This window comes from Ananas comosus, linkage group 1 (assembly GCF_001540865.1).
Source record: "Ananas comosus cultivar F153 linkage group 1, ASM154086v1, whole genome shotgun sequence".
Lineage (NCBI taxonomy): Eukaryota > Viridiplantae > Streptophyta > Magnoliopsida > Poales > Bromeliaceae > Ananas > Ananas comosus.
The window spans coordinates 620,505-647,314 of record NC_033621.1 but is presented as its reverse complement, the minus strand read 5'-3'; the positions used below and the strand labels follow the sequence as shown (position 1 = coordinate 647,314).

The following is a 26,810-nucleotide window of genomic DNA, read 5'->3' as shown; positions in this document are numbered from 1 at the left end:
TTCCTCTATTTTCTCAGCCTCTCTCTCTCTCTCTCTCTCTCTCTCTCTCCGAGCTCTCGTTCCCGACTCCTCCTCCCATGGCACTCCGAACCCTAAACCCTCCCATCTCATGGAGCCCGCACCCATCCTTCGTTCCCGGGGACAGATCCCTCCTTCGGATCCTACACCCGTGGCACGATCCCTGGCTCCCGCCGCTCGCCGGAGCAAGGATCCGACGAGGAGCCCGCGCCGCCGCCGCCGCCGTCGCCAGGAATGGGAGGTTCCACGGCGGAGGAGGCGAAGTGGGAGGTGGAGGTGAGGGAGCGAGGAGAGGGGTTAAGAAGGACGTGGACCTCGCGACGCTGGGGAATCTCTGCGTCGACATCGTACTCAGCGTCCCGAGCTTACCCCCGGCGCCGCCTGAGGAGAGGAGGGCGTATATGGAGAGGTTAGCTGCTTCGCCTCCCGATAAGGTTGGTAAAAATGGCACCTTTTTAGGGTTTCAGTGGTTTTTCTAGCTCTTTAATCGGTTCATATTAGCTATATTTGCTCTGTGATCAGAAAATGTCTCCAAGTGTAGTTAAATTTGGGGGAAGCGTAGAGAAGGGGAGAAAAATGGACAGATAATAAGTGGAAACAATCGAGAAAAGGAGAAAATAATGGCAAGTTGAAGTGTCGGATTAATGGTTTTGAGATTTTGCATGGTTGTGTAAAATGAATGGGAACAGTATCAAATCTAGCATTTTTTAATTAAACCAATTTGATTTTGCGTTGTTAATTTCATGAATTAATCAATACAGTTTTGACCTTCTTGTTTTAGGCTTTCAAGCTCTCGATTTGCCTAACATTTTTTCTTTGTTGCACATTTAGAACAACTTAAAGATTTAGAAAGGTCTGAAAATGAAATAGAGCAGAACACTCAAAATATTGATATTGAAGGATGAAAAATTGTCGTCCTGCGGATAAAATTTGTAAAGATGACAGTGTAAGTCATGTTGAATAGCATTGTTCAAAATAAATTTGCAAACTTTTCTGAAATGCAATTCCAAATCGAGTTTTTGCTTATGATGATATGTAACTATCCTATGGGTGAAATATTAGAACATGTATTCACTTGAAAAGAAAGCGCACACTTGCATTTAGTTTCTTCTGGTCTTTAACTATAATGGACGTGTAAATATTTTTATGCAATATTAATGAGTGATGTTCATCATTGATCAGCATATGTAAAATTTTCCTTTAGTATATTTTGCTGCTGTATTAAGGTTTTGCGTTTCATCCTGCAACACTTAGGAATTTGGACCCAAATAATTGTGGGTTTAATGGTTGAGCTCGTTATGCTTTACACATTTCTAGGAAAAAATACCGATCATTCATGCCATCTTATAAGAGTATCCAGACATTTATGCTTAATTTTTTTGAAGGTAACTATCTCTTTTCCCAGTCACATTTAGTTGTAAGTTGTAACGCAAAATTGCTTCCACTTTTTGTATCATGAGTAGACATCATGGGAAGCTGGCGGTAACTGCAACTTGGCCATTGCTGCAGCAAGGTTGGGGCTTCATTGTGTCACCCTTGGTCATGTAGGTGAGGAAATCTATGGAAATTTCCTTCTTGACGTGCTTCGGGATGAGAGCATTCAGTTTGTTGGAATGAATGACGATGCTGAAGCTACTAGTTCTAGTTCTTCTTATGAAACACTTCTGTGCTGGGTTCTTGTGGACCCATTTCAAAGGCATGGTTTTTGCAGGTAGACCCCTTAGTGATTAGTATTACACAATTTTCATTCATTCTTTATTAAATCTCTACTTTTTCTCTCTTTTTATGTTGGGATAAATGCAGCGGACCCCTGTAAACCAGATCACTTTCGTAGACGGTTGCTTATACCATAAAACAAAAAAAATTAAATTACTTGAACAATCTGTATGTTTTAATTAGTCATCTGGCTTGTAGTTTTACTAAATTTTGTAGCATTTGCTAGGATGTGACCATAATGTAATCCTTAGAAGTTCAAATTATACCGTTTCTTCCTTGAATGTCTAGATCAGTGTACTGGCATTTATGTTGTTTGGCTTTTATGACCAGAGGCTGTCAAGACAAACTGGCCAAAATAATGGGTAGATGGTTGATTGAACCGGACAGTATGTCCTTTTTATCTTTTTATACCTTTACGTTTTAAAGTTTGGTTGGCCATGTGGAAATGCACCGTTGTTCACTGGGGTACAATGCATGTATACCTTTCATACTAAGCCTTACACAATACTAATCAATCCATTATATTCTATTATATCAGTGTTACTGATTTCAGCGAAGAGCCTGCATTTAATTGGCTTAGTAAACTATCTAGCCAAGTCAAGGTGGCTATTCAACAATCCAAGATAATTTTCTGCAATGGGTATGCTTTTGACGAACTTTGCCCAGATGTGCTTGTCTCTGCTCTTGAGTGTGCTATCGATTCTGGGACAGCAGTGTTCTTTGATCCTGGTCCTCGCGGAAAAACACTTCTTCATGGGACTTCTGGAGAGCAGAGGGCCCTTGATTTGTTCCTGAGGTTCAGTGATGTTCTTCTTTTAACTGCAGAAGAGGTTCGTTCATGCACCTTGCAACTGTAGATAGCTTTGCTCTAATATAATAATTATGTCCTTAGAATTTGTTTTTTTTTTTTTAGTAAGCATTATATAACTGTGAATTCTTCTGTGTCTGTCTTTCCTTTTTGATCTGGTATTTTCTAGTTGCCTGTCTTGATTGAATTGTCATTTCTATTCAGCACATTGTCATTCCATATTTCTAACCCAAAGATGTTCCAGGCTGAGTCATTAACAGGGATCACGAACCCAATTCGAGCAGGACAGGAATTGGCAAGAAAAGGGGCTCGCTCGCAGTGGGTGATAGTCAAAATGGGTTCAAAAGGATCTGTTCTTATCACCAAATCCTCTATTTCGTGTGCACCTGCATTTAAGGTATTACATTAGATAGAATCCCTTTCATGCTAGTAGATTGGGCATTGTGAGAAAATTCACTTCTGGTATTTCCATAGAGTGCTCTCCATTTACAGTCTTTTTTCCTGATATTAAAGACTTAAAGGAACTGCATGTAATTGTAAATGCCTGATAATCTTTATGACATTATTTGGCTTGTCCATATCAAATTATATTATATATGTACGTACGTACATACGTGCATGCGCACGTGCATGCGTGCGTGTCTGAATCTTCAAGTACGCTCTTCAAAAACTTAGTATTTTTGTACGAAACTGCATTGCTGAGGGGTGTAGATTAAGTCGTTGAGATTACAAATAGATGATTTGCAGGGATAAATACATAAAAGCTACTATTAGTGCTTTTTTCTTTTGGCTGCTAGAACCATTGACTAAGTTTTGAATTCCAAACAGGTGAACATTGTTGACACTGTTGGATGCGGAGATAGTTTTACAGCCGCGATAGCTTTCGGTTTCCTTAAGGGCATGCCAGCTGTCAATACATTAGCGCTTGCAAATGCTGTGGGGGCCGCAACTGCCATGGGTTGCGGTGCTGGTCGAAATGTCGCCCATTTGGACAAAGTTTTGGAACTACTGAAGCAATCCAATCTCAACGAGGATGACGAATTATGGAGTGAGATTATCAACAATAGTTCTTCAGAATCTCGGGTCAATCTTCTATCCAAATCACCTATCAATGGATGCAGCGACCGACTTTTGCGTGTTCCCTCTAGGAGTGTTGTTTCGGAACTCCTACCAATGTTTGAGGCAGCTTATGAAAGAAGTTTAACACAGCCTTGACCTGAGAAGGCGGTGAATAAATCCGTCAGTTGATGAAAAGGCGGAGTTTTGCGTCCTGAGCATTCCTTTTCTCCCAAAAAAACAAAATTCGTTTGAGAGATCAAGATTAAAGGTATCTCTCAGCAGTGTAGTTGTATAGTCTTTGTAATAGCATTTTTTTTTTTTTCACCACTAACAGACATTGTTATAGTCAGGGCATTAAATTTTACGCAGTTATGGAGGTTAAGAAACAGCTATTGTTGCTGTTTCGAAGTACACAAAACACATCACTTCCACACACCACTTCCACACATCATTATTTAAGCGTGATACATCTAATGCTTCTGTGCGTGTTATGTTATTGGATGAATGACCTGGTGCCCTGTGTAATCCAACTTATTTTCGTTGCTGAATATTGCATAATTTTTTTCTTTTTTCTTTTTCTTTTTCTTTTGAAGTGTTATTATCCTGAGCATCTAAGGAGATGTTTGATGAGAAAACCATATTGCGATGTCATTTGGCATTGTAGTAAGTTCTCTACTTGTTCTCTTTTCTTTTTTTTTTTTCTTTTTTCTTGTTTATTATTCATCCACACATGGAAAACATAACGAGCTATGCCCACCATGAAAAACAATATAAGAAAAAAAAGAAAGAACAGTCGCACATATTTTCTACCTGCATAAATTGTGAAACTTGTAAGTGGAAAAGAAAACATGTTTATTATGCCACCCTGTGTTAATTTGCTGGTATGCAGAAGTGGTTCTGTGGGCGTTTCACGCACAGAGCTCCATGCCTGTTAAGCGTACACAGGCACCTTAGTCTCAGAGGATTACAGTACAAAGTTCTTATTCGATACCTGCTCCTATCGTTCATACGTGAGGAGAGTACTACAAAAAAAAAAGAAAAAAAAAAAAAGAAAAGAAATCGCGGGGTTAGATATTATCTCACTATTCAGATATATTAATCAAATCTTAAACACCACCCGGAGAGTTGATCCGGATCCTGTGATGCTGAAACTCATGTGAAAATTATTGAAAGAAACATGGTAAGTGTGATGGCTAGCCTCTTAGGAAAGTTACCTATCTTAGAACTATTTTAGTTCCATCTTCGCTTAATCCTATAACCTCTTAGATCTAATCACCATGTAAAATATTATAACTCAGTTAAAAAGTTTGACCCTGCTATATCATATAGAACTATTCTGAATTTTGAAAGTGCAGCATTTCCATCCCCCTCTTTTTAAGAGGGCGGCGTATTTGTCGGGCCCAATCACACTAAATAAATATCAGGTTACGTGAGACTTATTTCCTTAGTCTTAATAGACTTTGTGGGGAGCCACGTTTTATTCACAATGGTCGTTAGCCGAAGAACTATGCTCTTAATCGTTGTATGACTCTAATTTAGTCGAAACATATCTCACACTTTCAGCTAGTAATTAGCTTTGAAATTAACTACGATAGTCCGCTTCCCAGAGGGATGAACCAACCATCCTAGAACCACTTAGCCTTAGGCTTGCTCAACCTCTTAACCTCTTGGAAATAACCATCGCTCAAAATACCATAGACTGGTTAAAAGATTTAGCGCTACCATATCTTATATATAAGATTATTCCAAATTTTGACGACGTCGCGGTAACAACACAAGGAACACATGCAAATAGCGAAAGGCTAAGGCAATAGAGATTGTGGTGCAGTGTGAAGCTTACTTGTCGGCGCAATCTCTGCGAGGAAGAAAACTCGAACATGCATGGAGTCCATGAGTTAGGAGGAATGAAGCCTGGTCCGAAATCATCGTCGCCCTCCTCGCGCTGATGGTTTCGGACCAGACAGCATTCCCCCTCGCATTTTCATAGAGACTTTCTCAGCAACGCAAGTCACCCACTAATGACCTACGTAGTGTAAGTGAGAAATAAGATCACAAATCTTTTTGAATAAAATCCAGTTACAAAGGAGCGGGAAGTTGAGGGACTAAAGAAACGGTACAACACTAAACCATGCAGTGCAATGCTCCTTCACGGGGCTTTATATAATTTTAACAGGTGGACAAAGAGGGGATGCTTTGACTCGCTCAATCGTATGATAATATGGAGTCAAAATGTGCACAGTGCTTCACTTTTAGCTTACGACCTCGTGTTTTAAAAGATATTTGCTTAGTTTAAGGAAAGTTGAGATCTTGATGCTCAACAAATAGCTAGGGATTATCTAATTTATAAATGAAGTAAACTTTTTGCAAAGATTTATTTAAGATTTGACCCCCATAAAGCAGGATGCTGATCAAATTGGGTCAACCTATGAGCTCCTTGTAGCATCTAAGAGGGTCCCGTGATCATTAGAAGAATAATAGAGTGGGCTTAGCATAGAATAATTACCTCACCATGTTTGGATGATTTGGATGGGGAGAATCTGAGATTTTTCTATTTATTAGACCCATAGATATTGTTTCTTACTCAGGTTTTCGTTCCAGGTTAGATGGACCCGTCACATATTCGATTTTATGCTTACCGGAGGGAATATATGTTTCGAGGATGGATATGATGACACTGGTGATATATATTCTTGGCTACGATTAAGATCGTTATCAAAGCGATTCTTTGTTAGGTCCTGGCTTAATTAGAGGATCCTTGAAATTTGGATGATATTCCCAGACAAGGGATTTTTCTTTTGCTGGCCACTAATTTAAAAGGTAAGGGGGAGGTTGAGGAATAGAGAGAACCATCATCAAATATATATGGACCACTCTACACCTTGTGATTCCAAGCTTAAAACTCAAGCAATAGTAGTTAAGTAATCCACTAAAACGAACTGGGCACGCTTCGTGAAGTACAAGAGGGAAAGGGCACGAGGAAGAAGCAGTAGAAGCAAATCGTGCATTCTCATAATAGGTAGGAATATTAAAATCTCCAAGTAGCTAACAATCAAGCTACTAAGTTATTATCACATACAAAATCCCCACATTGCTGAATCTTCACTTTAGAAAAAAAAAGAAAAAAAGAAAAAAAGAAAAAAAAAATAGAGCTCAAAACCTCAAACAGGATCGTCCCGAAGACTAAGATCTTTATCAGGAGAAATAAGGCTTCTGTAAGCTTCACATATAAATGATGAGAAATGAGATAAAAATGGCCGCCCATAACTGCTTTGAACTAGTTGTTTGGGTTTTCAAAACCCACTAATGAGCCTGCTATGAGAAAGACTATTGCCCAGACATGAGCCAACATATTAGCCATGGAACGAACGTCCAGAGATCTGTCGTCCATCTCATATCTACTTTCAATTCTCACCACTCAAATGACTCGTAGCGTTTTTCTCAAGTAGAAAATTTATTTTTCTAAATTAGCAGAATGGAAAGTAGATAGTAAGACGGCTGACATGGAGGACTAATGTCAGGCAATGGCTTCTCCTATGCAGGTCATTCATGCCAATTTTTGTCTCAGGAAGAAACTAAGCAACTTTTTTCCTCCGGGTACAAACTTTCTTGCAGAAACAGCGAGGATAAAGCAAAACAGTTCATAGAAGTTGACGACACATTTATAAGTTACAGCATGTACACCATCACAAGTCACACAAACCCGAGCAAAATGTTCTCACGAAGAAAACAGCATGTCCCACAATAAATAGATAGATCATTCATGATGTGAGAGATAAGTCTTTTAAGGAAACGATGAGTGTCTCACCACCAAGTCGGAGTCTTATGATTGCACGGCGATATTGGAAATTCTCAGATTGGATGCTTTTTGAGCAGGGGCCTTAGTAGTAGCCCTAGTCGTGATTAATTTATTTCCTTGATCCTTAGATGCATCGTCTTTCCTTGCACCATTCTGCAGCTTGTTGGTTACTTGCTTGGAGTTATCAAGGCTGTGTCGGTTCACTCGACCACTTACTCTGCTTTGATCAGTTCCTTTGGATGGATTAGTTGCATCGCTACAGCTCTTTCTTCTACCAAGCTTTGGTGACTTCGCACGAGTGGTTGGCAGCTTAGCCAAAAAAGAACAAAAGTTAGAAGTTTCGCACCCAAGCACTAAATGTAGTTCGGCAAGCAATATAATTTTCATCTAAAAAGAGTTGTTACAACATAAGTTAGAACAGTTTCTTCACCTTTTTGAGCTCGGCTTTAGGAGGAGGCCCCTCATGATAGAAACTCGGCATGGGTGTAGCTTTGAATGTCATGCTCTTTCTGAGTTGCTTAATAGCAGCATCTCTTTCTTCCTGGGGTAACAACAAAAAAAGTTTAAGATAGAAGTACTCAATGACTTTCAACAAATCTACTCAGAACAATTCTGCTTAGTAAGTAATTTATCAAGAATTTTCAAAATTTTCACGGTACAGAGTTCTATGTGATAGATGGTCGAATGTTAAAGGTATTTATATATTATGCTGAATAATGTTTCTGAAGATAAATTGTAATGTCGGTCAAAAAGGCTTGTCGGTTTCTACAGAATAAACTTTCGCAGCAAAGGCGATGACAATAATGTATAGGTCTGGATGTCTGCACACAAGCATGCAGGCCCAAATTTTGATCATTTGATGATGATTCTGTCAGTAACAAGAGAACATAAGAATTCTAACGTTTAAACAACATGGTATGAAAGAACACTAGGGCATTAGCTTCACACGCACATATCCAGGCGTATTATTCTATAGGAGTCCAAATAAGTACCTGACTTAAGAAGCATTAACAAGTATGAACTTAAAACAAGGTCAGAATTTGCTGAATTTATCAGCTAAAAAAGTTAAACAGTAATGTACCTTTGACCTAGCTTCACTTTCACTTTTCTCAGCCTCTAAAGCCTGATGCTTCTCTTCCAATTTTAAGTAAAACTAAACAGGAAAGAAAGAAAACGCCGATATTAAAGCAAGTATTTTCTCTGCAAAGGCATCAAATGTCAATAGTTGTTACTTCATACCTCCTTGCGCTTCTCTGCACGTTCAGAGCATTTAAAGATAGGAGCAGCTGCCTTCGTATATCTGCCTTTAAATTGTTTCATAGATGCGGTCGTACTATTTGTCGTTAAGGAAACTCATTTCAATCTCAAATGAAGGGAATATGCCCATACGGAGAGCTCATAAAATAAATTTTTACAAGTCATAAGGATACGATGAAGCAAGAGACCAGGCATCCTCTTCATCCAGATGCTTTGTATTATCAGGTTGCAGAGGCTTCCTTAATGTGGGTGTTATGGTAGTCTAGCACATATCCAATGAAAGATGATATAAAGACATTTTTAGTTGATTCAGCTACAAGATAATTTTAATTTTTTTACTAAAAAAAAAATCCAGCCATATCCGGTACAGAATTAAAAAGAAAAAGGCATTCACCAGTCGTAATGACCTTGAACTAGTAAACTTAAATACTGTAAAAGCACTTGATAATGATTTGACACATAATATTGATTTCCTTTAGAGACAGTATAACCTGAGTCATCAATATCTGAAATAGCCAGCATGCTTGAGCAGTAACAGAACAAGTGTTCAAGTACAAATATGATGGGGACCAAAACAAATACCCTGAGATGAGTAGAGGAGTGGGTCCGTGAAAAGACATTATAATGTATTCTGTATCAGACACAGGTGAAATAAGTTGCACAAAAACGATCAAGACAGTTGGGATATATGCAGTTGAACCACCTAGCATACCAATAAAGAGGTGGAATTTATGAGGTATACTGTGCCTTGAGAAGGGGTAAGAGCACTAACTGACATCATACAGTGAGGTGAGAAAAAGATACGACAGTACAAGATTTAACAAAGAATCTTCCAGAACACAGGACTCAATAGAAGCATATGATCCATACAAGACAACACTGAAAAGCAAAGACTAGAGTCTTAGTAGTTGTAGATGGAGATGGAGACACAGAACGGATGCATTTCATCAGAAAAACAAAGAGACATTGTAATTTAGAAAACTTTGAACCTAGCCCGATCCCACCAAAAAACAGATAAAGAAAAAAAATGAATACAGTAAGCAAGAAAACAAGATAAGTTTGAAACAGTAGTAAAATAAAAATTGTTGAGCGGAAACTTCCAGAAGGACATACATAAATTAAGAAAGAAGAAACAAGTATTTGCATTCTATGCTACCTTTCCAATTTTATAGGGACAAAAGCCCCAGTTCACAACAAGAGGAAGGTTACCTTGAGAGCATTGTTTCCATTCCTGGCAGTATTAGCAATAGTGCGGTTGACACCCGATGCATGCTTGTCAGTTGCAACAGCAAAAGGTTGAGGAACAGTCTGACTGGTAGGTCCACCATCAGTTGATGGCTTTTGTATGTCACATCTCTCTTCTCCCTTCTCATTTGTGTCAGGACCTAAAGTAAGGTTCTCAACTGAAGGCACTTCTTGCTCTTGTAAACCACTTTTGTCTTGGTAAATAGGTGATGCCTCACCAAGAGAATCAGATGTGACTTTTGTAGCTTCATCTGATTCAGAAAGCCCTAAATGTTTAGAATCATGCTCATCAGACTGCTCCCCATGGGTGAAGGAATCAACAGCAGAATCTGATTTTTCATCAAAATGTATGTCTGCAACTTCTTTTCCCATATCACTGCAAGAGAATATCATAAATATGAGACAATTTCAAATTGAGCGCGTGCTATATACGTCGTGTGCATTAGATTAGCCTTTCCTGCGTTTCCCTTAGCATAATATATGCTTTGTCATAAGGAAACAGTACCAATGAGTCAATGATGAATGACTTTCTGATATACACCACTAACAACCACAAAGGCTTGCATAAATAAAAATTGCATGAACCACTTAATTCATCTCTTGGAAAACATAACTACATTGCTTTGAAGGGGACAATCATGATTGATTTTATACTGAATAAATTGCATCTAAACTAGAAGTACCATGCAGCAGAGTCATACCCCATTATTTGCAGCATCTACTGGTAGGATAATCAGGCATGAAGGATAGTGCAGGCCTCAATAACCTGATATAATTATCTATTTTCCCAATCTAAAGCTGAAAAGAAGTTCCATCAATATGGTTTATAATACATAAAACAAATGAGAGAGAAAAAAGAAAAAAGAAACTTAGTTTCTAGTGGTTTTTTTTTTTTTTGGTTCTACGTGTAAGGTTCTTATCTTATTGCTCTTCTGTCAAAAGTTTTATCAGCATTTGTTCATTCATACTGAGCATTGCCTCCTATAAAATATTTTCCTGAACGATGTCGGTGATCATAGCCTCCTTGGAGACGCAGAAAGAGATACAAAGATCCATTTGATATAATCAGCTTTGTGGTTTAATTATACATAAAAAACCATTAGTATTCAGTAAAGCAGCAAAGATTCCCTGGAAAGCTTAAAGCAACTTGTCAAACAAAGGTCAAGACTACAAAAGAGGGAACAAGGATAAAGCATAAATGAAGCAAGCAAAGCTAGAAGAACAATAGTCATCTTTCCGCAGATTGAATGGCTACATCTTAGAATGTAATGTGTTGTCAAGCTTTTCAAATGAGATAGACACATCCCTATCTCAGATTGCTATGCACAGTGGCGTTAACTGATTTGGATTATTTCAAATAAAATTATAATCACTGCATGTCTCCATTTTGGAGGAATAAACTTTTATAGAGCGCCCCATCAGAGGTATTAACATAGACACTAGCCAGAGCCCAGAGCTAGCCCTTCTCCAAAACTTATGTTAGGGCTTAACATAGAATTCCATTAATATACACATTGAGCTTCACAACAACATGACATTAGGAAACAGAGAGAACGCTGCTTTCTAAAAGTATATACAAGGAAACAGGTTTACACATGTGAAGAATACACTCATTTTCAGAGTGCAAAAGCTACTAACCGTGGCATCTACTGATACTAATCTAGAATAAACAAAACATTTCCCAGATTTGATTCAGATAAGGATCAAATCAAATACATTCCACTCTCCACCCACGCAATCGATCTACGAAATCAAACGAAATCGAACGAAATCCGCACTATTTGCTGACAAAATTGATCAAAACTTCCTCTTTCACAGATCATTCCAACAAATCTGAACGAAATCACAACCTTCCGATCCCACATTGAGCTCAAACAACAAAAGCGAGATCCGGAGCCAAATCTACGAGGAGGAGACAAAGAAAAGGGCGAAATCGCGGGCAATGTCGTAGATCATTACCTTAGGGTTTCGAGCTCCGAGCTCCAAGATCGGCGACAGAGGACGACAACGACTCCCCCTTCTCTCTCTCTCTCTCTCTCTGTCTCTGTCTCTCTCGCTTCACTGCTCCAGTAAGAGAGCATTTATAGCTCCGCCCCACTAACGCCGTTACGTAACGGCGAGTTTCGAATTCTACGGTGGTTAAATTCAATGATTCAAAAACCAAGTGTAATAGCAATCCGAAAATGGTGCTGGTCGAGGATCACTGCTGGTCAAAACATTATAAATATTTAATTACTAATTTTAATTTACTATATATATATATATATATATATATATATGTATATATATATATATGTATATATATATATATATATATGTATATTATAATTTTATTATCATATTTAATCATAAAATTCTAACCTTTAGATCAAATTAAATTGATATGAGTTTTNATATATATATATATATATATATATATATATATGTATATTATAATTTTATTATCATATTTAATCATAAAATTCTAACCTTTAGATCAAATTAAATTGATATGAGTTTTCACTTTTTATAAGACTAGTTTGTACTAATAGAAATAAAATAAGCAAAATTGATTTTAAGTCGTTGGATTTTAATATGATCTGATCAAAAAATTTCTGTCGATTTGATTAAAATCGGATAGTTGAACGGCCGATTCGAACAGTTTAAAGCAGTTTTTTGATTTAAAGAGTTAAATCAAACACTTTATAAATTGGATCATGATTGGATTAGTTGAACCAGCTAGTTCGATCCAATTTTTAAATCATTAATAAAATTGTATGAAAAATCTCCGACCCAAAAGTAGTTTTCAAATAGACCGCTCAAATTTATTTTTATCTACTACAATTTTTTTTTTTTTTTTAAACTACCGACTACAACTGTCGTAGTTGGCTTGGGCCTACCTCATGTCTTAAGTTTGAAGCCTTAATTATTTTATATTTCTAACTAAATTTATTTCTAAAACTTAAATGAAGTGAATAACATAGTACTCTTTTCTTTAAAAAAAAACATTTTTAAAAATAAACTACTATAGTTAATTAAGTTAAAATAATTTACATCTAATAGTTTTATCATCTATTGGCTGCTAACTACTTCAGTTTTACTAAAAGTAGTTAAAATTATTAATTTTGATAGAATCATAGGTTAATTCGACATAATTTTTATTTATTTAATTAACTAAAATTTATAATAAAGAAAAATAAAGTTGAGGTACCAATTCAAAACTTTCTATATATTTTTTTTTTTTGAGAAATAAGTAGCACGTTATCCGCTTCATTCATTGATTCAATAAATTAGGTTACAAGTGTGGAACAACCAGGCCCCGAAAGGGATGGAAAAAAAAAAAAAAACAATTATGAGTAGTTTGAAGGCTCGCGAAGTAGGTCCCACTCCTTCATGAGCAACTTGAGTCTATGCGCCGCTATCCCTGGGTTGGGGGGGATATTCCGAAATATACTGTCGTTTCTTATCTTCCAAGTGATCCACCAACACCCCACTAGTTCGGGAAGTCTGGTTCGCTTCGTTTGGAGGTTCATTCTGTCCATCCACCTGTCCCATACTAGATTCACGTCGTCCCCTAGATCTTGGGAATGAATGTCCTCCGTCCCTGTCACTAAGATAAACTTGCCGAATACACACTGAGCAAACAGATGATCGACTGATTCCTCGTTCGCCCAACAGAGCACGCAGGTAGGATCCTCTACCTACCCTCGCTTGATCAGCCTATCCCGGGTGAGAATCCTTTTCTTTAGGACCAACCAGATAAAGACCTTAACTTTTAATGGGATTTTCAGACTCCAGATGCAGATAGCTCGCACATCTCTCGTCCCGCCATCCGTCAACGCCGAATAAATCGATTTGATCGTAAACTGTCCATCATGACTCCAGCGCCAGAGAATCCTATCCGGCCTCTGCTCTACGGTGAAGTTGGAGACCTTTTCAACAAGATCCGCTAGGCTCGATATCAACCCCTGCACTTGGTCCACCTCGGTTCCCAGAATCTTGGTCCAGTTTCAGTTACCCCTCGTATAGCAGTCGTTTACTCTGGGATTTTTCCTTTCTGACAATAGGTAAGCTTTCGGGAACGACAGGTTCAACGTTTTCCCCCCACACCATCGATCTTGCTAGAAATCGATGGTACTCCCGTTTCCTAGTGTAAAAGCTGCTCCTCATTTAAAAATAATGGTGACGATAAGAATACCATTCCACCGGCTAGAAAAGGGACGGAAGGATCTCCTATAATTGAGAAGGTTTTTCATACATCTTTATCCTCTAGGGCGGGCCCACCGCCTGATCTTTTATTGTTATTTATTATTTTTTTTTTTTTTGAAAACAAATAAAATAAATAAAATAAAAGATTGCGCGTGAGTCCCGTGCTTTCAAATGTTTCGGGCGCGTCCATTCGCTGCTTCGACAGGTACGGTTACCTCCGCAGTGGCACTGCATTGAAGTCACAAGAGTTTCACCAAACTGCTAACTATGGCATTACCCACTAATTAATTAAGTCTTAAATACTAAATAAATCTTTACTTCATTATTATAAAGGAAAACTTCAAAAACCCCCCGTGGTTTCGTAGTTTCTCACTTTGCCCCCTTTTGGTTTAAAATGTATCAAATTGTCCTTCTGTGGTTTTGTTTTTATATTTTTGGTAATTTTTTCGTTAATATTTTATTAAATTATATACAAAAAACTTCAGATACCATCTAGATTTATCAAATATTCACTTTAGCATTCTTTAATTTTAACTCTATTATTGATTTAAGAAAAAAAAAATTTTGATAAGAAAAAGAGAAAAAAGAAACCACAGGGGGACAAATTGATACATTTTAAACCACATGAGGGCAAAGTGAGAAACTACGAAACCACATGGAGGTTTTTGAAGTTTTCCCTTATTATAATAATAATGGTTTTACTGTGAGGAGGCATGCTTATATAACCTTCTTTTATTTTATTTTTTTTAGCTCTATTGTTATTTGGTTATGAGAATTCATCAACGAACGCATTTTACTTTTGTTGAGTCGATGCATAGCTTATTTTGCCCAACTTTTCGATGCAGAAAATATATCATTGTGATCAGAAGCTTGATATTTGACACACTAATATAGTTTCTTTAGTTACGAAGCGTATAAATCATTGAATCATCCAACCTGCAGGGATACAATCATTTCATTACGCATGTACGTACTTAGATAAGTGTACCCAACATTTTGGCTACGTATAAGGAAATTCATGTGGAATATATAATGAGATTCATTTAACACTTAATATCCAATCCATTTTTTACCGATCGTTTCTAGAGCAAGTGGCAAAGGACTTGGTGGTTGGTATCCGAAACTCAAGTTCGAATTCTAGTTGATTCATATTTATTGCGAAGTTTATTTCTAAATAAAATAAACGAAACGGGTAGCGTGCTACCTATCTCTCTCTCACCAATCCATTTTTAACACTACCACTATTCCTAACCACATATATAATCTATGTTTCTCAAATATACTAATTAATAGTGATGCCATAGGTAACTCGTAGTATACATTACAAACTCATAATCTGAAAAAATGCGTACACATTTACAAATTAGCGCATTAATTCCAAGTTGACCCGAAATTAAATAAACATCATGGCAAGGTGGTATATATATATATATATATATATTTAAAACATATATATATATACTATATAATAGCGAGAGAGAGAGAGACGAGAGAGCTGAGGCTACTCCATGCTATCGGAAGCACGGGCCTTATCCGTGCTTCCCAGCGTCGTTCCTCCTCGATGTCTGCAGCCTTTCGAATCGTCGATCGCCTCCGTTATTGAATCATATACGATATTTGATACCATAGAAAATAAATTTTGATGATTTTCACGATCTATTTGCCTAGTGAACGAAGGGGCTCAAAATCAACGGCTGAAAATAAAAATCTTACAAAATGTAATAATATGACATTAAAATTTTAAATCAAAGATATTGATCTTGTTTTATATAGTATAAAGAATTTTCTATCAAAATTTCACGTGATTTGGATATTTCTACACCGTTAAACTTGCAAACGGCTCACTACGACCATTGAAATTTGTTGATTTTGAGCCTATTCGATCACTAGGCAAATGATATCGAAAAATAATAAAATTTATTTTCTAGGTACTCCAAATACTCTAGATCAAGTTTAACGGAGCCGATCGACGATTCGAAAATCGCAACATCGAAAACAAGCTGGAAGCACAAAAGGCTCCGTGCTTCCGATAGCATAGTAGCCTCACTCATATATATATATATATATATATGTATATATATAAAAGATTGACTCAATCCAATCTTGCCGGTAAATAATGCTTACTAAGGAGTCGAAAACGAACTGTTCCGAGACACATCCAATATAGTAAGTAATTTTTGAAATCTTATGAACAATCTTAGTATTTTGATGTGATTGTGATTCCGTTGTCGCGATCTCAGATTAAAAGGGTCTTCCAATATTGGTTGTTGACGGATTTCTTTCTCTGTACCTAACCCTGATTGCATACCTAATTAAGGGGCCTGTGGAAAGTAAGAGAGGCTCTCAAGCCCTACTTTAAACCCTTTCATGGTACCCTTAATTATCTGAGCATATCAAAATGGACCCATTTTATTTTACACCAATTAAGATGCCTCTCACCTCGTGAGAAGGAAACAACGGTTAGCTTCATTTCCTTACAGGGGTTATCTGGCCCACATTGTACTATATATATATATATATCATTGCACGATATGTTCCGTAGCATTACCTTTCGCAAATAAGCTTGTTTGTGGTTCATCAAGTGCTTTAATGAATTCCACTTTAGGGGCGATTAATTCTTACTTGGGCTGAAATAGTTTTGGTCAAGTGAGAAATTTATGGAATATGGATTGTGACTTTTTATCAGAGTCAGTATCTCCGCAAAATGCGCCACAAATGGGTCGAGGATGGAAATTGAGGATGCCATTTTTATCCTGCTCGAAGGGTACCTAATATGCATACATGTCCTTACATGTTATAGATCTAAATACAACATACATACATACAACCGACCGTCCCTAAAGCAAGTGACAAAAAATTTGGTGGTTGGTATCCGAGACTCAAGTTTGAATTATAGTTGATTCACATTTCTAGCTAAGTTTATTTTTAAATGAAATAAACGAAGCGGGTAGCGTGACTCTCAAAAAAACATACATACATACATATATATATATATATATATATATAGGGTTCGGCTACTATACTATTATGAGTACGATCGCCCTCGTACTCATAAGTTGTTTTCGATGATAGAGTTTCCAAATCGACGATCCACACCGTTAAACGTTATTTACAGCATTTAAAACTTCTAGAAATCAAATTTTATAATTTTTCGACATCATTTACCTTACGATCAAGAGGTCACAAATTTGACACTTTTTTAACGGCCGGTATGAGATAGCATTGTAGTTTAACGGTATAAAAGAATCGCGAATTTGTTGAATTTTTGATAGAAAATTCTAATTCACTACATAGATAAAGATCAATAACTCTGATCTTGAATTGAAGTATCCGATATCTTTTTTTAGGACGTCGTTCGATTTTAACCATTCATTTTATGCCCACTTGATGGACTTATTATGATTTCGAAAATTTACAAAATTTATTTTCTAGAAGTTTTCAATAATTTAGATCATATTTAACGGAGTGGATCGTTTGATGTCGGAAGCTCCATCATTGAAAACAACTTATGAGTACGAGGCGCCTCCAATACTCATAATAGTATGTAGCCATGGCTTATATATATATATATTATATATATATATATATATATATATTATATATATATATATATATATATATATATATATAATATTATTACTTGTGAGCGTACGTAAAAATTTAGAATAAAATATTTTATAAATTTATATTTATATTTTATTAAAAAATATCTATAATATCATTTTAAATTTTAATATAAAATAGATTGATAGATTTGATATCCAAAATAAAAATTAAATTTAATTCACGATTTAAACTCAATTTAAATTTTAATGTAAAATAGATGGATAGAGCATATTGATATTCTGGCAAAAATTTGGATAAGTATGAATTTATTTCTATTTTAGAGATAAAAAGAAATTAAACAAATTTTGAATTAAAATATAGATTCACAATAGATATCTTTCGCTTGGCAAAATTTGAATAAGTATATATATTTTTTATTTTAGAGGTAAAGATAAATTAAAAGTTTGTTTTATTGTGCTATTTATTTTACGTAAGGAAAGAGTAATCAAATTCTTTTTCCGCTTAAAAATGGATCTGCCGACATATCGAAATTTGAAATACGTGCTAGATAGTATAGATATTATATTACAGTTAGAGATAAAAACAAATTAAATAAAAATTTAAAGTAGATATTCTCATATTGGTAAAAATTTGGATAAGTATAAATTTTTTTCTGTTGTAGAAATAAAGAGGAAATAAAAGTTTTTTTAATTCTATTATTTATTTTACGTAAGGAAAGAGGAATCAATTTTTTTTCCCGCCATAAAATGGGTCCATCGACATACCGAAATTTGAAATACATGATTTTATATATAAGGCGTCTTTGGTTCGCTTCTTTTTCATCCTGGAATCGGAATCAGAATGAGTGAATCCGTTTGTAGGTGTTTGGTACGCGAGAGTCTCATTCCAATTCCCGAGTAGAATGGGAATCCCCCAATCACCTCTTTTTTTCAATCCGGCCTAGGAGGCCGGATTGGAAGTTGAATCCGGACGGAATGGATATTTATTTGGATTAAATTTATTTTTTTTCAACTTTTTAATTATAATATGAGTTTAAACTTAGAAATTAAATTTTAAATTTTAAATTTTAATTTGAACTTGAATTAAAAATTAAAATTTAATCAAGTATTTCGAATCTAACTTATNTTGGTAAAAATACTCTTTTGACAAAAAGCAGCTTGGTTTGTTCGTTTTAAAATAAAAGGCTTGCTTTTATCAAAAACCCAATCAAAATACTGTTTGGCTTCTCTTTTATTCGGTTTATATCGTAGGTCTAATAACAATGTCATGGATAAACGTAAGTTACCGAGATAAATATATTATTTGACCAAATCAACTGGTTACTATAATATCATTTGGATATCTACCTACCTATCTGTTCAACTTAGGAGCTTGAGACAATTCAGTTTATATCGTAGGTCTAATGACAATGCCATGCAAAAAACGTAAGTTACGGACATAAACATATATCAATTCACCAAATCAACTGGTTAATACAATATCATTTTGATATCTACCTGTCTTTGTTTAACTTAGGAGGTTAAGACATTACTGTCGACAAAATGGGATAATTTAAATAAGTTGGGTCTGTTTAACTTAGGAGGTTGAGACAACACTGTCGGTTAAACGGGATAATTTAAATAAGTTGGGTCTGTTTCATTAATAAAACTACCACCAACGGAAGTCTTGAAGTAAGAAAAATAGCAAATTTCAAGACCTGAACAGACTTGAAATTAAGGAAGAAATTTTATTCTTCGGTTAATTTTCAATTTCTAATAAACTTTTAGGCTTGAACTGACGAGGATATTTTGTTCTACAATTATTTATTATTATACGATTCCGGAGCAAACCATAGCACAAACGAAAAACAAAAAAAAAATTCATCTTAAAACACGGATTTTCCATGTCGTCACCCATCACCTATCAAACATTAGAAAATTAAATACCACAAATAAACTGTTGTTTTTTATTTTTAAACTATATATTGTCTTTTTGTTTATTTTTAAAGTAGATAGTAAATCGGCCTACGTAACATTCGAATGATTAGTTTCTTTTCAGAAAAGACGTTGGATAGTTTATATATTGTCTTTTTGTTTTTTTCCTGTCACTATAGTTTGTTATGGATTTGAAATCTACGGGATCTAAAACCGGCGACCTGTGGAAGTGGTATAAACAGATAAACTGAGATCTAGATAATTGGAAAAAAACCGGGAACCGAAGATCTAGTTCCGAACTCTCATGAAAGGTACTACAGAATAAAAGAATAATACCGTTTTACCCTATTCTCGTTGTACCGTTAAACCTATAAGAGGACAGGGGAGTCGGTTAAAAGTTGGAAAAGATAACAACCCTTTACATGATATAGTACAGTACCAAGTGACGGTGGGAGTAGCACGTTGTAAGTGTTCCAAAACAGGAAAAGACATCTAATCAAAAGAAGATTGTTTCATTTGTTTCATAGTACGTAGATGTAAAGAATCTCATAAATCTCAGATGGGATCACGTTATGACGAACAGTCTTGTTAAAAGTAGAGATTGTATTCATGTTTATAAAAGAAAAACCCAAATGAAACTGTAAACTTAACAAATCAGAAAAGACAAAATCCCCGGAAACAACAAAGCCTAGTTACTTAAAAACATCACTATTTATTTTTTTATTATTAACTAATATTTACCCCACTTCTCAACGTCGTGATTCTCTCTGTTATCGACGTTGGTTCTTGACCTCTCTGCTCTTTACTCCCCGTACCCTTCCTCCCCCTACCCATTAAGGTTCTGGTTCTATAACGGAGGCAAGAAATCGAGAAGACAAACAACAACAATAGGAACACAATATAGGAAATGGTTGAATACAACTAAGGTTCACATAAGAGAAGTTGAAACCACTAAGCTTGAGGCTGTGCCCGGGAATGACGACCACAACCGAAGGCAGAGCCGAGAGGACGACCGGCCGGCGGTCAAGAAGGTGTTCGGAAGGCCCGCCAAGACACTGTCGGCCGACATATAACTAAAGTAGACACACAATAATCTAAAGCGAGTAAGGTACCAATTTGACAAGAATTACACTCGTTAGTACATAAATAACGACAACGTCCACTCTTGAACTTTTATTTAATAGACTCGGGAATAGACCTCAGCAGCCCCAGCTTGAAATGCGTACCTCGTTTGAAACGACATCGACCACGTCGGTAAGTTGGCTTACCTCCGGGTAAAGGAAATAGATGAGTTCACGAAGTTAAGGCAGTGAAGTTCTTTGCGTGCGCTCTCGAGGCGAGTCTTCCAGATAATGGAAAACACTTAGTGTAACGTACAACCAAAAAATTACTAACTAACCCGGGTCAACCTCGAATATGATAGTTAAACCGAGAGAATGAACACCCATAGTCACATGAGGACGTTTTACTAGATTTTTATAATGTATTGGAACATTTTTAGGTTTAAAGGTATATACGGGGAACTTCCACGTCAAACAATGTTTTTATAGGACTTCAACATCACAGCAGTTTAAGGACCCCCTTGAAAAGGTGTCTGTTCTTATAGGTAGATAAAGTGGATTTGTTTGAAAAGAAAAGAGCCAAAACAACCCGAGTGATTATCTGTAACATATTTTACATATGTACATCGGGGTAATCACAAAAGGATAACTATACATTAACCTCAAGACGAATGACAACCATACGTTAATATAGTCATACATCAATGTAACTATACATTAACATCACAGAAATGTCCAAATCCAAGTAACTAGTCACTCTTCCTTAAAGCATTACGGCAAATAAGGAAACTGTACCCCGTTTTACTATAGAGATCGCGGAAGTAACGATTGAACTCGATAGGGGTTCAGCACCTCTTGTAGGGTAGATAGGAGAGTTCGTAGTTTCTACGGTAACTCCGTACAATGAGGAACTTCCTAGGAAAAGCGTACACATATAACAAAAGAAACCATAATGTGTCATAAATGAAATTGTTCTATGTGAAACTGAACATCAAGTCACTCATGGTAAAGCTTGTAGTTTGTATAGAACATTTGTAAGTGCGTTAAGTAGTAAAAGGAAATTTAAAACAAAAGAACTTGAAGTTGTGTGACATCAGGTGTTTCACAATAGAAGTACGTTACAATAGTTAAGTTTCCTATCAGTGATTTCGATTGATTTTACGTAAGTCGTACGTAGTACTATCAACCAAATTCCAGCTTTTTAAGTATTTGGTCATAGTAATGATCAGCAGGAGGTAATACACCACTAGATATCTCCTACGAATGTTTTACGTCGACCCTAACTAGATCAAGAAATTGTAACGTCAGTCATATGCTTTTACCACCGGCCTTTAAGACCTAGATGTTATGCCCAGGGGAACCTACAAATGGCGTCTGCGAACGCGACTCCTTTTTATTACCGTCGCTCGATCTAGGAAACCCGACGGTACGACTAATATTGTTACGTCGATTTCGAAAATTACTCGTTTACTTATGTGATACACTGTTCTACTCAAGACTCATGTTCCTACGATGATAACAGACGTGACTGTACATACGGTAGTTCATACTAGAGAAACGGTTAGTATCTCTTATGCCACTCATATACATATATCTCTTCGATAAAAGGTAAAGAAAATAAACAAACAACGTGGCAATAAGGAGTCCCCCGCACCGTGTGACGTGGCATCAATATTAATGTATGTCTAAGTTTAGGTTACAAACTAAATTACGTAAATTTAGGTTGATAACATCAACTCAGAAAAGTACGTCAAGGTTGGTGTTGTCAACCTAAGTTTACGTAGTTTAGTTCAGGTTTAATCGATGTCAAGATTGACGTTGTCAATCTTTTTTATTAAAATTTATTTTATATTCAAATGGAGAGTAGTGAAAAATTTGACTTTTAAAGAAAAGATGAAACCTCTATTAGAGCAGAGGTATATATATTTTATTTAAGTTAACATACATTGATTTATTTAATAAAAATCAACGTTACCAAAATCGATGTAGGTTAGTTTGTTTTATATACGTCAATATTGATAACATAAAAATTGGCTTATGTAAAGGATGAGACGACAACCTTAATACAATATAGTACTCCCCGATAGACTTTAAACAGGATTGTGCTTAAATGAGTCTCTTTCCGATATCTCCACGAACTAAAGTACACTTAATGTATACAAAATAAGGTCCGAAACTCTTGGGTGGCTACCGAACAACGCGGGTACCCCCTGGCGGCATGTTGATACGTTTAGCCTACTGAACCCCGTTTGGGTGCCGTTGCCGAACACGCCGCCGACTAGCCAGTTATTCGACCCTACCACATGTGATGTGTCTTCGACGTTTATTCTAATAGCGAAGATTCTATGTTAGTCCTTTTATAAGATTCGGAGTCTAATGCGAGTGTTGAGAAACGTCTTCAACTCGTCACAAGGACAAAAATATACGACAAGTTTTAATACCAACATCTAATAAATTTAATCAAAGTAAGATAGTCACTTTAATTCTTTAATAACGACCCATAAATAGGTGATTAATCTATGTACGACTTTCTAAAAATATATCCCTATTTTTAACATCGATTTGAGCTAAGTCTTTCATTACCATCATTAGACACAGGTAAAGGTCGGAGTACGTATTAGGTTATTTCCTATTTCATTATTTTAATTGATTTACGTATAACTTTCAAAATATATGTATACTTCATAACCGTACGCTGAACTTTCTATTTCTACTTTTAAATATTGAATTAAGTCTGTCACGACCATCATTAGACACAAGTAGAAGTCCGTAGTACGTATTAAGTTACTTCCTATTTCATTGTTTTCATGGATTTATGTACACCTTTCCAAACATATGTATCCTTCATGTCCGTACTCCGTACGTCGAATTTTCTATTTTTACTTCTACATTTCGAATTCGGCTATATCTATCACGACCATCATTACTTTTGAAGTTTAATCTTGAAGAAAAGCATAATGTAGCTTACCTTTTCTGCGTGCTCATGGATATAACCTCACAATGTTAAAAGAGGACCATGTCCTTACAGCCGTGTTTTTTTTCTGCGTGTTCTTGATATAACCTTTCGGTTAGGCGTATTGCTCGGCGAGATTATTTAGGCCGAGAATTTTCCAAAAATCAAAATGAAAATTAAACCTCATGTTATATGTTAACTAAGCTGAGATTGTCGGCTCAGACAAGTATTTAAGCCTAGTCGATTAAAAAAACTTATACTTAGGCCAACTCGACTAGGGAAGGGTTAGTTTAGTGAACTAGCACCGCGTGAGCTCCCAATTAGGTCTTTTGCTAGGTGTAGGGCTTCTGTGTGAACTGAGCCAGTCGCTGAACTGAACCAGTTACAGGAGAGTTTAAGCCAAGTGATAGGTTGTTCTAATAAACTTCTAGTTAGACTGACGAGGATATTTTTTTCTTTAGTTATTCATTATCTTTACGATTTGATGTTTACGGGATCTAGAATCGGTGTCCTGTGGAACTGGGTCAAACAGATAAACAAGATCTAAACAATTTGAAAAGGACCGGGGTCGGGAGATCCAGTTTTGGATTGTTATGGTAGGTAGAACACAATAAGAGAATAAATACCGTTGACCCTATACTCATTGTACCGTTAAACCGATAAGAGGTTGGGGGAGACACGGTTCAAAGTGGGAAAGGATAACAACCCTTTACATGGTGTAGTACACCACCAAGTAACGGTGGGAGTAACCCGGAGTGAAAGTTCACATGAAACAGGAAAAGACATCTACGGGAAAAGACATTTAATTCAGAGAAGATTATTTCATTTGTTTGACAGTGACAACAGTCTTAACAAAATGAAGTTTGTAGAATCAACAAATCAGTACAAGACACATATCTCCGGAACCTACAAAACCTAGTTGCTTCAGGAAAAAATCACTGTTTGTTTTTTTATTAAATCAATATGTACCCAACTTCTCCACACCGCGATTATTCTCTGTTCGTTACCAACACTGGTTCTTGACCTCTCTGCTTTTTCCTCCCTCCCTACCCATTAAGGTCCCGTCCTATATCAGAGGGAAGAAAGTTATTAGACAAACAACAACACTAGGAACACAATATAGGAAATGGTTGAGTACAACTAAGGTTTACATAATAGAAGTTGAAACCACTAAGCTTGAGGCTGTGCCCCCGGGAATGGAGACCAGAGCCGGAGATAGAGCCGGGGGGTCGGCCGGCGGTTAAGAAGGTGTTCTGATGACCGGCCAAGACACTGCCGGCCGACATATAACTAAAGTAGACATACACTAATCTTAAGCGAATACGGTTGTAATTTGACACGAATGGCACTCGTCATTACATAAATGACGACTTACACTCATTATTGTACAAATAATGACAACGTCCACTCTTGAACTTCTATTTAATAGACTCGGGAATAGACCTCAGCAGTCCCAGCTTGAAATGCGTACCTCACTTGAAACGACATCGACCACACCGGTGAGTCTACTGGCCTCAAGGTAAAGGAAATAGATGAGTTCAAGAAGTTAAGGAAGTGAAGTTCTTAGCGTGCGCTCTAGAGGCGAGTTTTCCAGACAAAGGAAGAACGCTTAGTGTAATGTAAACGAAGCCAGGTCAACCTCGAGTGTTATAGTTAAACCCCGTGAATGAATCCGTATAGTCACGTACAAATGTGGAACTTTCACGTCAAACAATGTTTTTATAGGACTTCAACACCTCAACACCTGAAGGTGCTTGTTCTTATAGAGTAGATAAAGTGGATTTATTTGAAGAGAAGAACCAAAAAAACCCGAGTGATAATCTCTAGGATATTTTAGATGTGTACATCGGAAAATCACAAAAGTATAACTATACATTAATCTCAAGACGAATGATAACTATAGGTTAATATAGTCATTACATCTATACAACTATACGCTGCTATCAGAGAAATGTCCGAATCCAAGTAACTAGTCGCTCTTCCTTAAGGTACTACGTCAAATAAGGAAACTGTACCCCGTCTTACTATAGAGATAGCGGAAGTAACGATTGAACTCGATAGGGGCTCAGCACCTGTTGTATGGTAGATAAGAGAGTTCTTAGCTTCTACGGTAACTCCGTTCAATGAGAAACTTGATAGGAAAAGCGTGGCATACAACAAAGGAAACCATCATCAGTCATAGACGAAATTGTTCTATGTAAAAGTGAACATCAAAGTCAAGAAAAAAGAGCTCATGGTAAAGCTGTAGTTGGCATAGAGTAGTTGTGGGTGTGTTAAATAGTAAAAAGAAATTTAAAACAAAGAGCATGAAGTTGTGTTACTTCAGGTGCTCACAATAGAAGTACGGTACATTAGTTAAGTTTCCTATCAGTTATCTCGATTGGTTTTACATGAATTGTACGCGGCGAATCACTATCAACCAAATTCCAGCTGTTAAGAATTTTGTATTAGTGATGATCAATCGGACTTAATACACCACTAGATACCACCTACGAATAGTTTACCTCGACCCTAACTAAATCAAGAAATTCTAACGTCAATCATATGCTTTTACCACCAGCGTTTAAGACCTATATGTTATGTCCCGGGGAACCTACAAATGGCGTCTGCGAACGCGACTCCTTTTTCTTGCTGTCGCTCGAACTAGACAACCCGACAGAACGACTAATGTTGTTACGTCGTTTTCGAAAATTGCTCGTTTACTTATTTAATACGCTGTTTAACTCAAGGCTCATGTTCTTACGATGATGACAGACGTGTCTATACATAAGATAGTTCATACTAGAGAAGCGATTAGTATTTCTTATGCCACTCATATGCATGTATATATCCCTTCGATAAAAGGTAAAGAAAATAAACAAACGAGGACACAAAAAGAAAAAACTCTTAGTGTTCTCACATTACACCTTAACCCAATATGGTACTCCCTCAAAAAGAGGCTTGTCCTTTAATTTAATGAGTCTTGTTCCAATTTCTCCACGAGCTAAAGTACGCCTAATGTATATTTTAAATAAGGTCCAAAACTCTTGGGTAACTACCGAACAACGCCGGTGCCGCCCGGCGGCATGTTGATGCGTCTAGCCTATTGAACGCCGGTCGGGTGCCGCTGTCGAACACGCCACCCGCTAGCCAGTTATTCGACCCTACCCCATGTGATGTGTCTTCAACGTTTATTCTATCGGCGAAGATTCTATGATAGTCCTTTTATAAGATTAGGGGTCTAATTCGA

General features: G+C 36.6%; 2 protein-coding genes across 4 annotated transcripts; one reads left to right on the top strand and one right to left on the bottom strand.

Moving 5' to 3' along the window:
* Positions 1 to 4,106, top strand: LOC109717220 (fructokinase-1). Of its 2 annotated transcripts, none has more exons than XM_020242902.1 (5): positions 1 to 452; positions 1,482 to 1,729; positions 2,288 to 2,564; positions 2,787 to 2,939; positions 3,371 to 4,106. In XM_020242902.1, the coding sequence occupies exons 1-5, from the start codon at positions 78 to 80 to the stop codon at positions 3,755 to 3,757; spliced, it is 1,440 nt and encodes a 479-aa protein (XP_020098491.1). In that variant the 5' UTR covers positions 1 to 77; the 3' UTR covers positions 3,758 to 4,106. The 2 variants fall into 2 exon arrangements, with proteins under 2 accessions (XP_020098491.1, XP_020098484.1); XM_020242895.1 differs by having other exon boundaries at positions 2,273 to 2,564.
* Positions 7,183 to 11,995, bottom strand: LOC109721004 (protein WVD2-like 1). Of its 2 annotated transcripts, XM_020248401.1 has the most exons (8): positions 11,859 to 11,926; positions 10,601 to 10,697; positions 9,864 to 10,275; positions 8,828 to 8,916; positions 8,637 to 8,730; positions 8,479 to 8,550; positions 7,828 to 7,938; positions 7,183 to 7,706 (listed from the first exon to the last, which is right to left on the bottom strand). In XM_020248401.1, the coding sequence occupies exons 2-8, from the start codon at positions 10,615 to 10,617 to the stop codon at positions 7,422 to 7,424; spliced, it is 1,080 nt and encodes a 359-aa protein (XP_020103990.1). In that variant the 5' UTR covers positions 10,618 to 10,697; positions 11,859 to 11,926; the 3' UTR covers positions 7,183 to 7,421. The 2 variants fall into 2 exon arrangements, with proteins under 2 accessions (XP_020103990.1, XP_020103985.1); XM_020248396.1 differs by lacking the exon at positions 10,601 to 10,697 and having other exon boundaries at positions 11,859 to 11,995.

Bases quoted from the DNA above. Each gene is read 5' to 3' on its own strand.
- LOC109717220 (XM_020242895.1), top strand. From the start codon at position 78: ATGGCACTCCGAACCCTAAACCCTCCCATCTCATGGAGCCCGCACCCA. The intron at 1,730-2,272 runs GTAGACCCCTTA...CTATTATATCAG, and splicing joins CAAAGGCATGGTTTTTGCAG to TGTTACTGATTTCAGCGAAG. The intron at 2,565-2,786 runs GTTCGTTCATGC...AAGATGTTCCAG, and splicing joins TTCTTTTAACTGCAGAAGAG to GCTGAGTCATTAACAGGGAT.
- LOC109721004 (XM_020248396.1), bottom strand. From the start codon at position 11,980: ATGCTCTCTTACTGGAGCAGTGAAGCGAGAGAGACAGAGACAGAGAGA. The intron at 10,276-11,858 runs GTAATGATCTAC...ATTCTCTTGCAG, and splicing joins TCGGAGCTCGAAACCCTAAG to TGATATGGGAAAAGAAGTTG. The intron at 8,917-9,863 runs GTAACCTTCCTC...GATATGTGCTAG, and splicing joins ATGGAAACAATGCTCTCAAG to ACTACCATAACACCCACATT.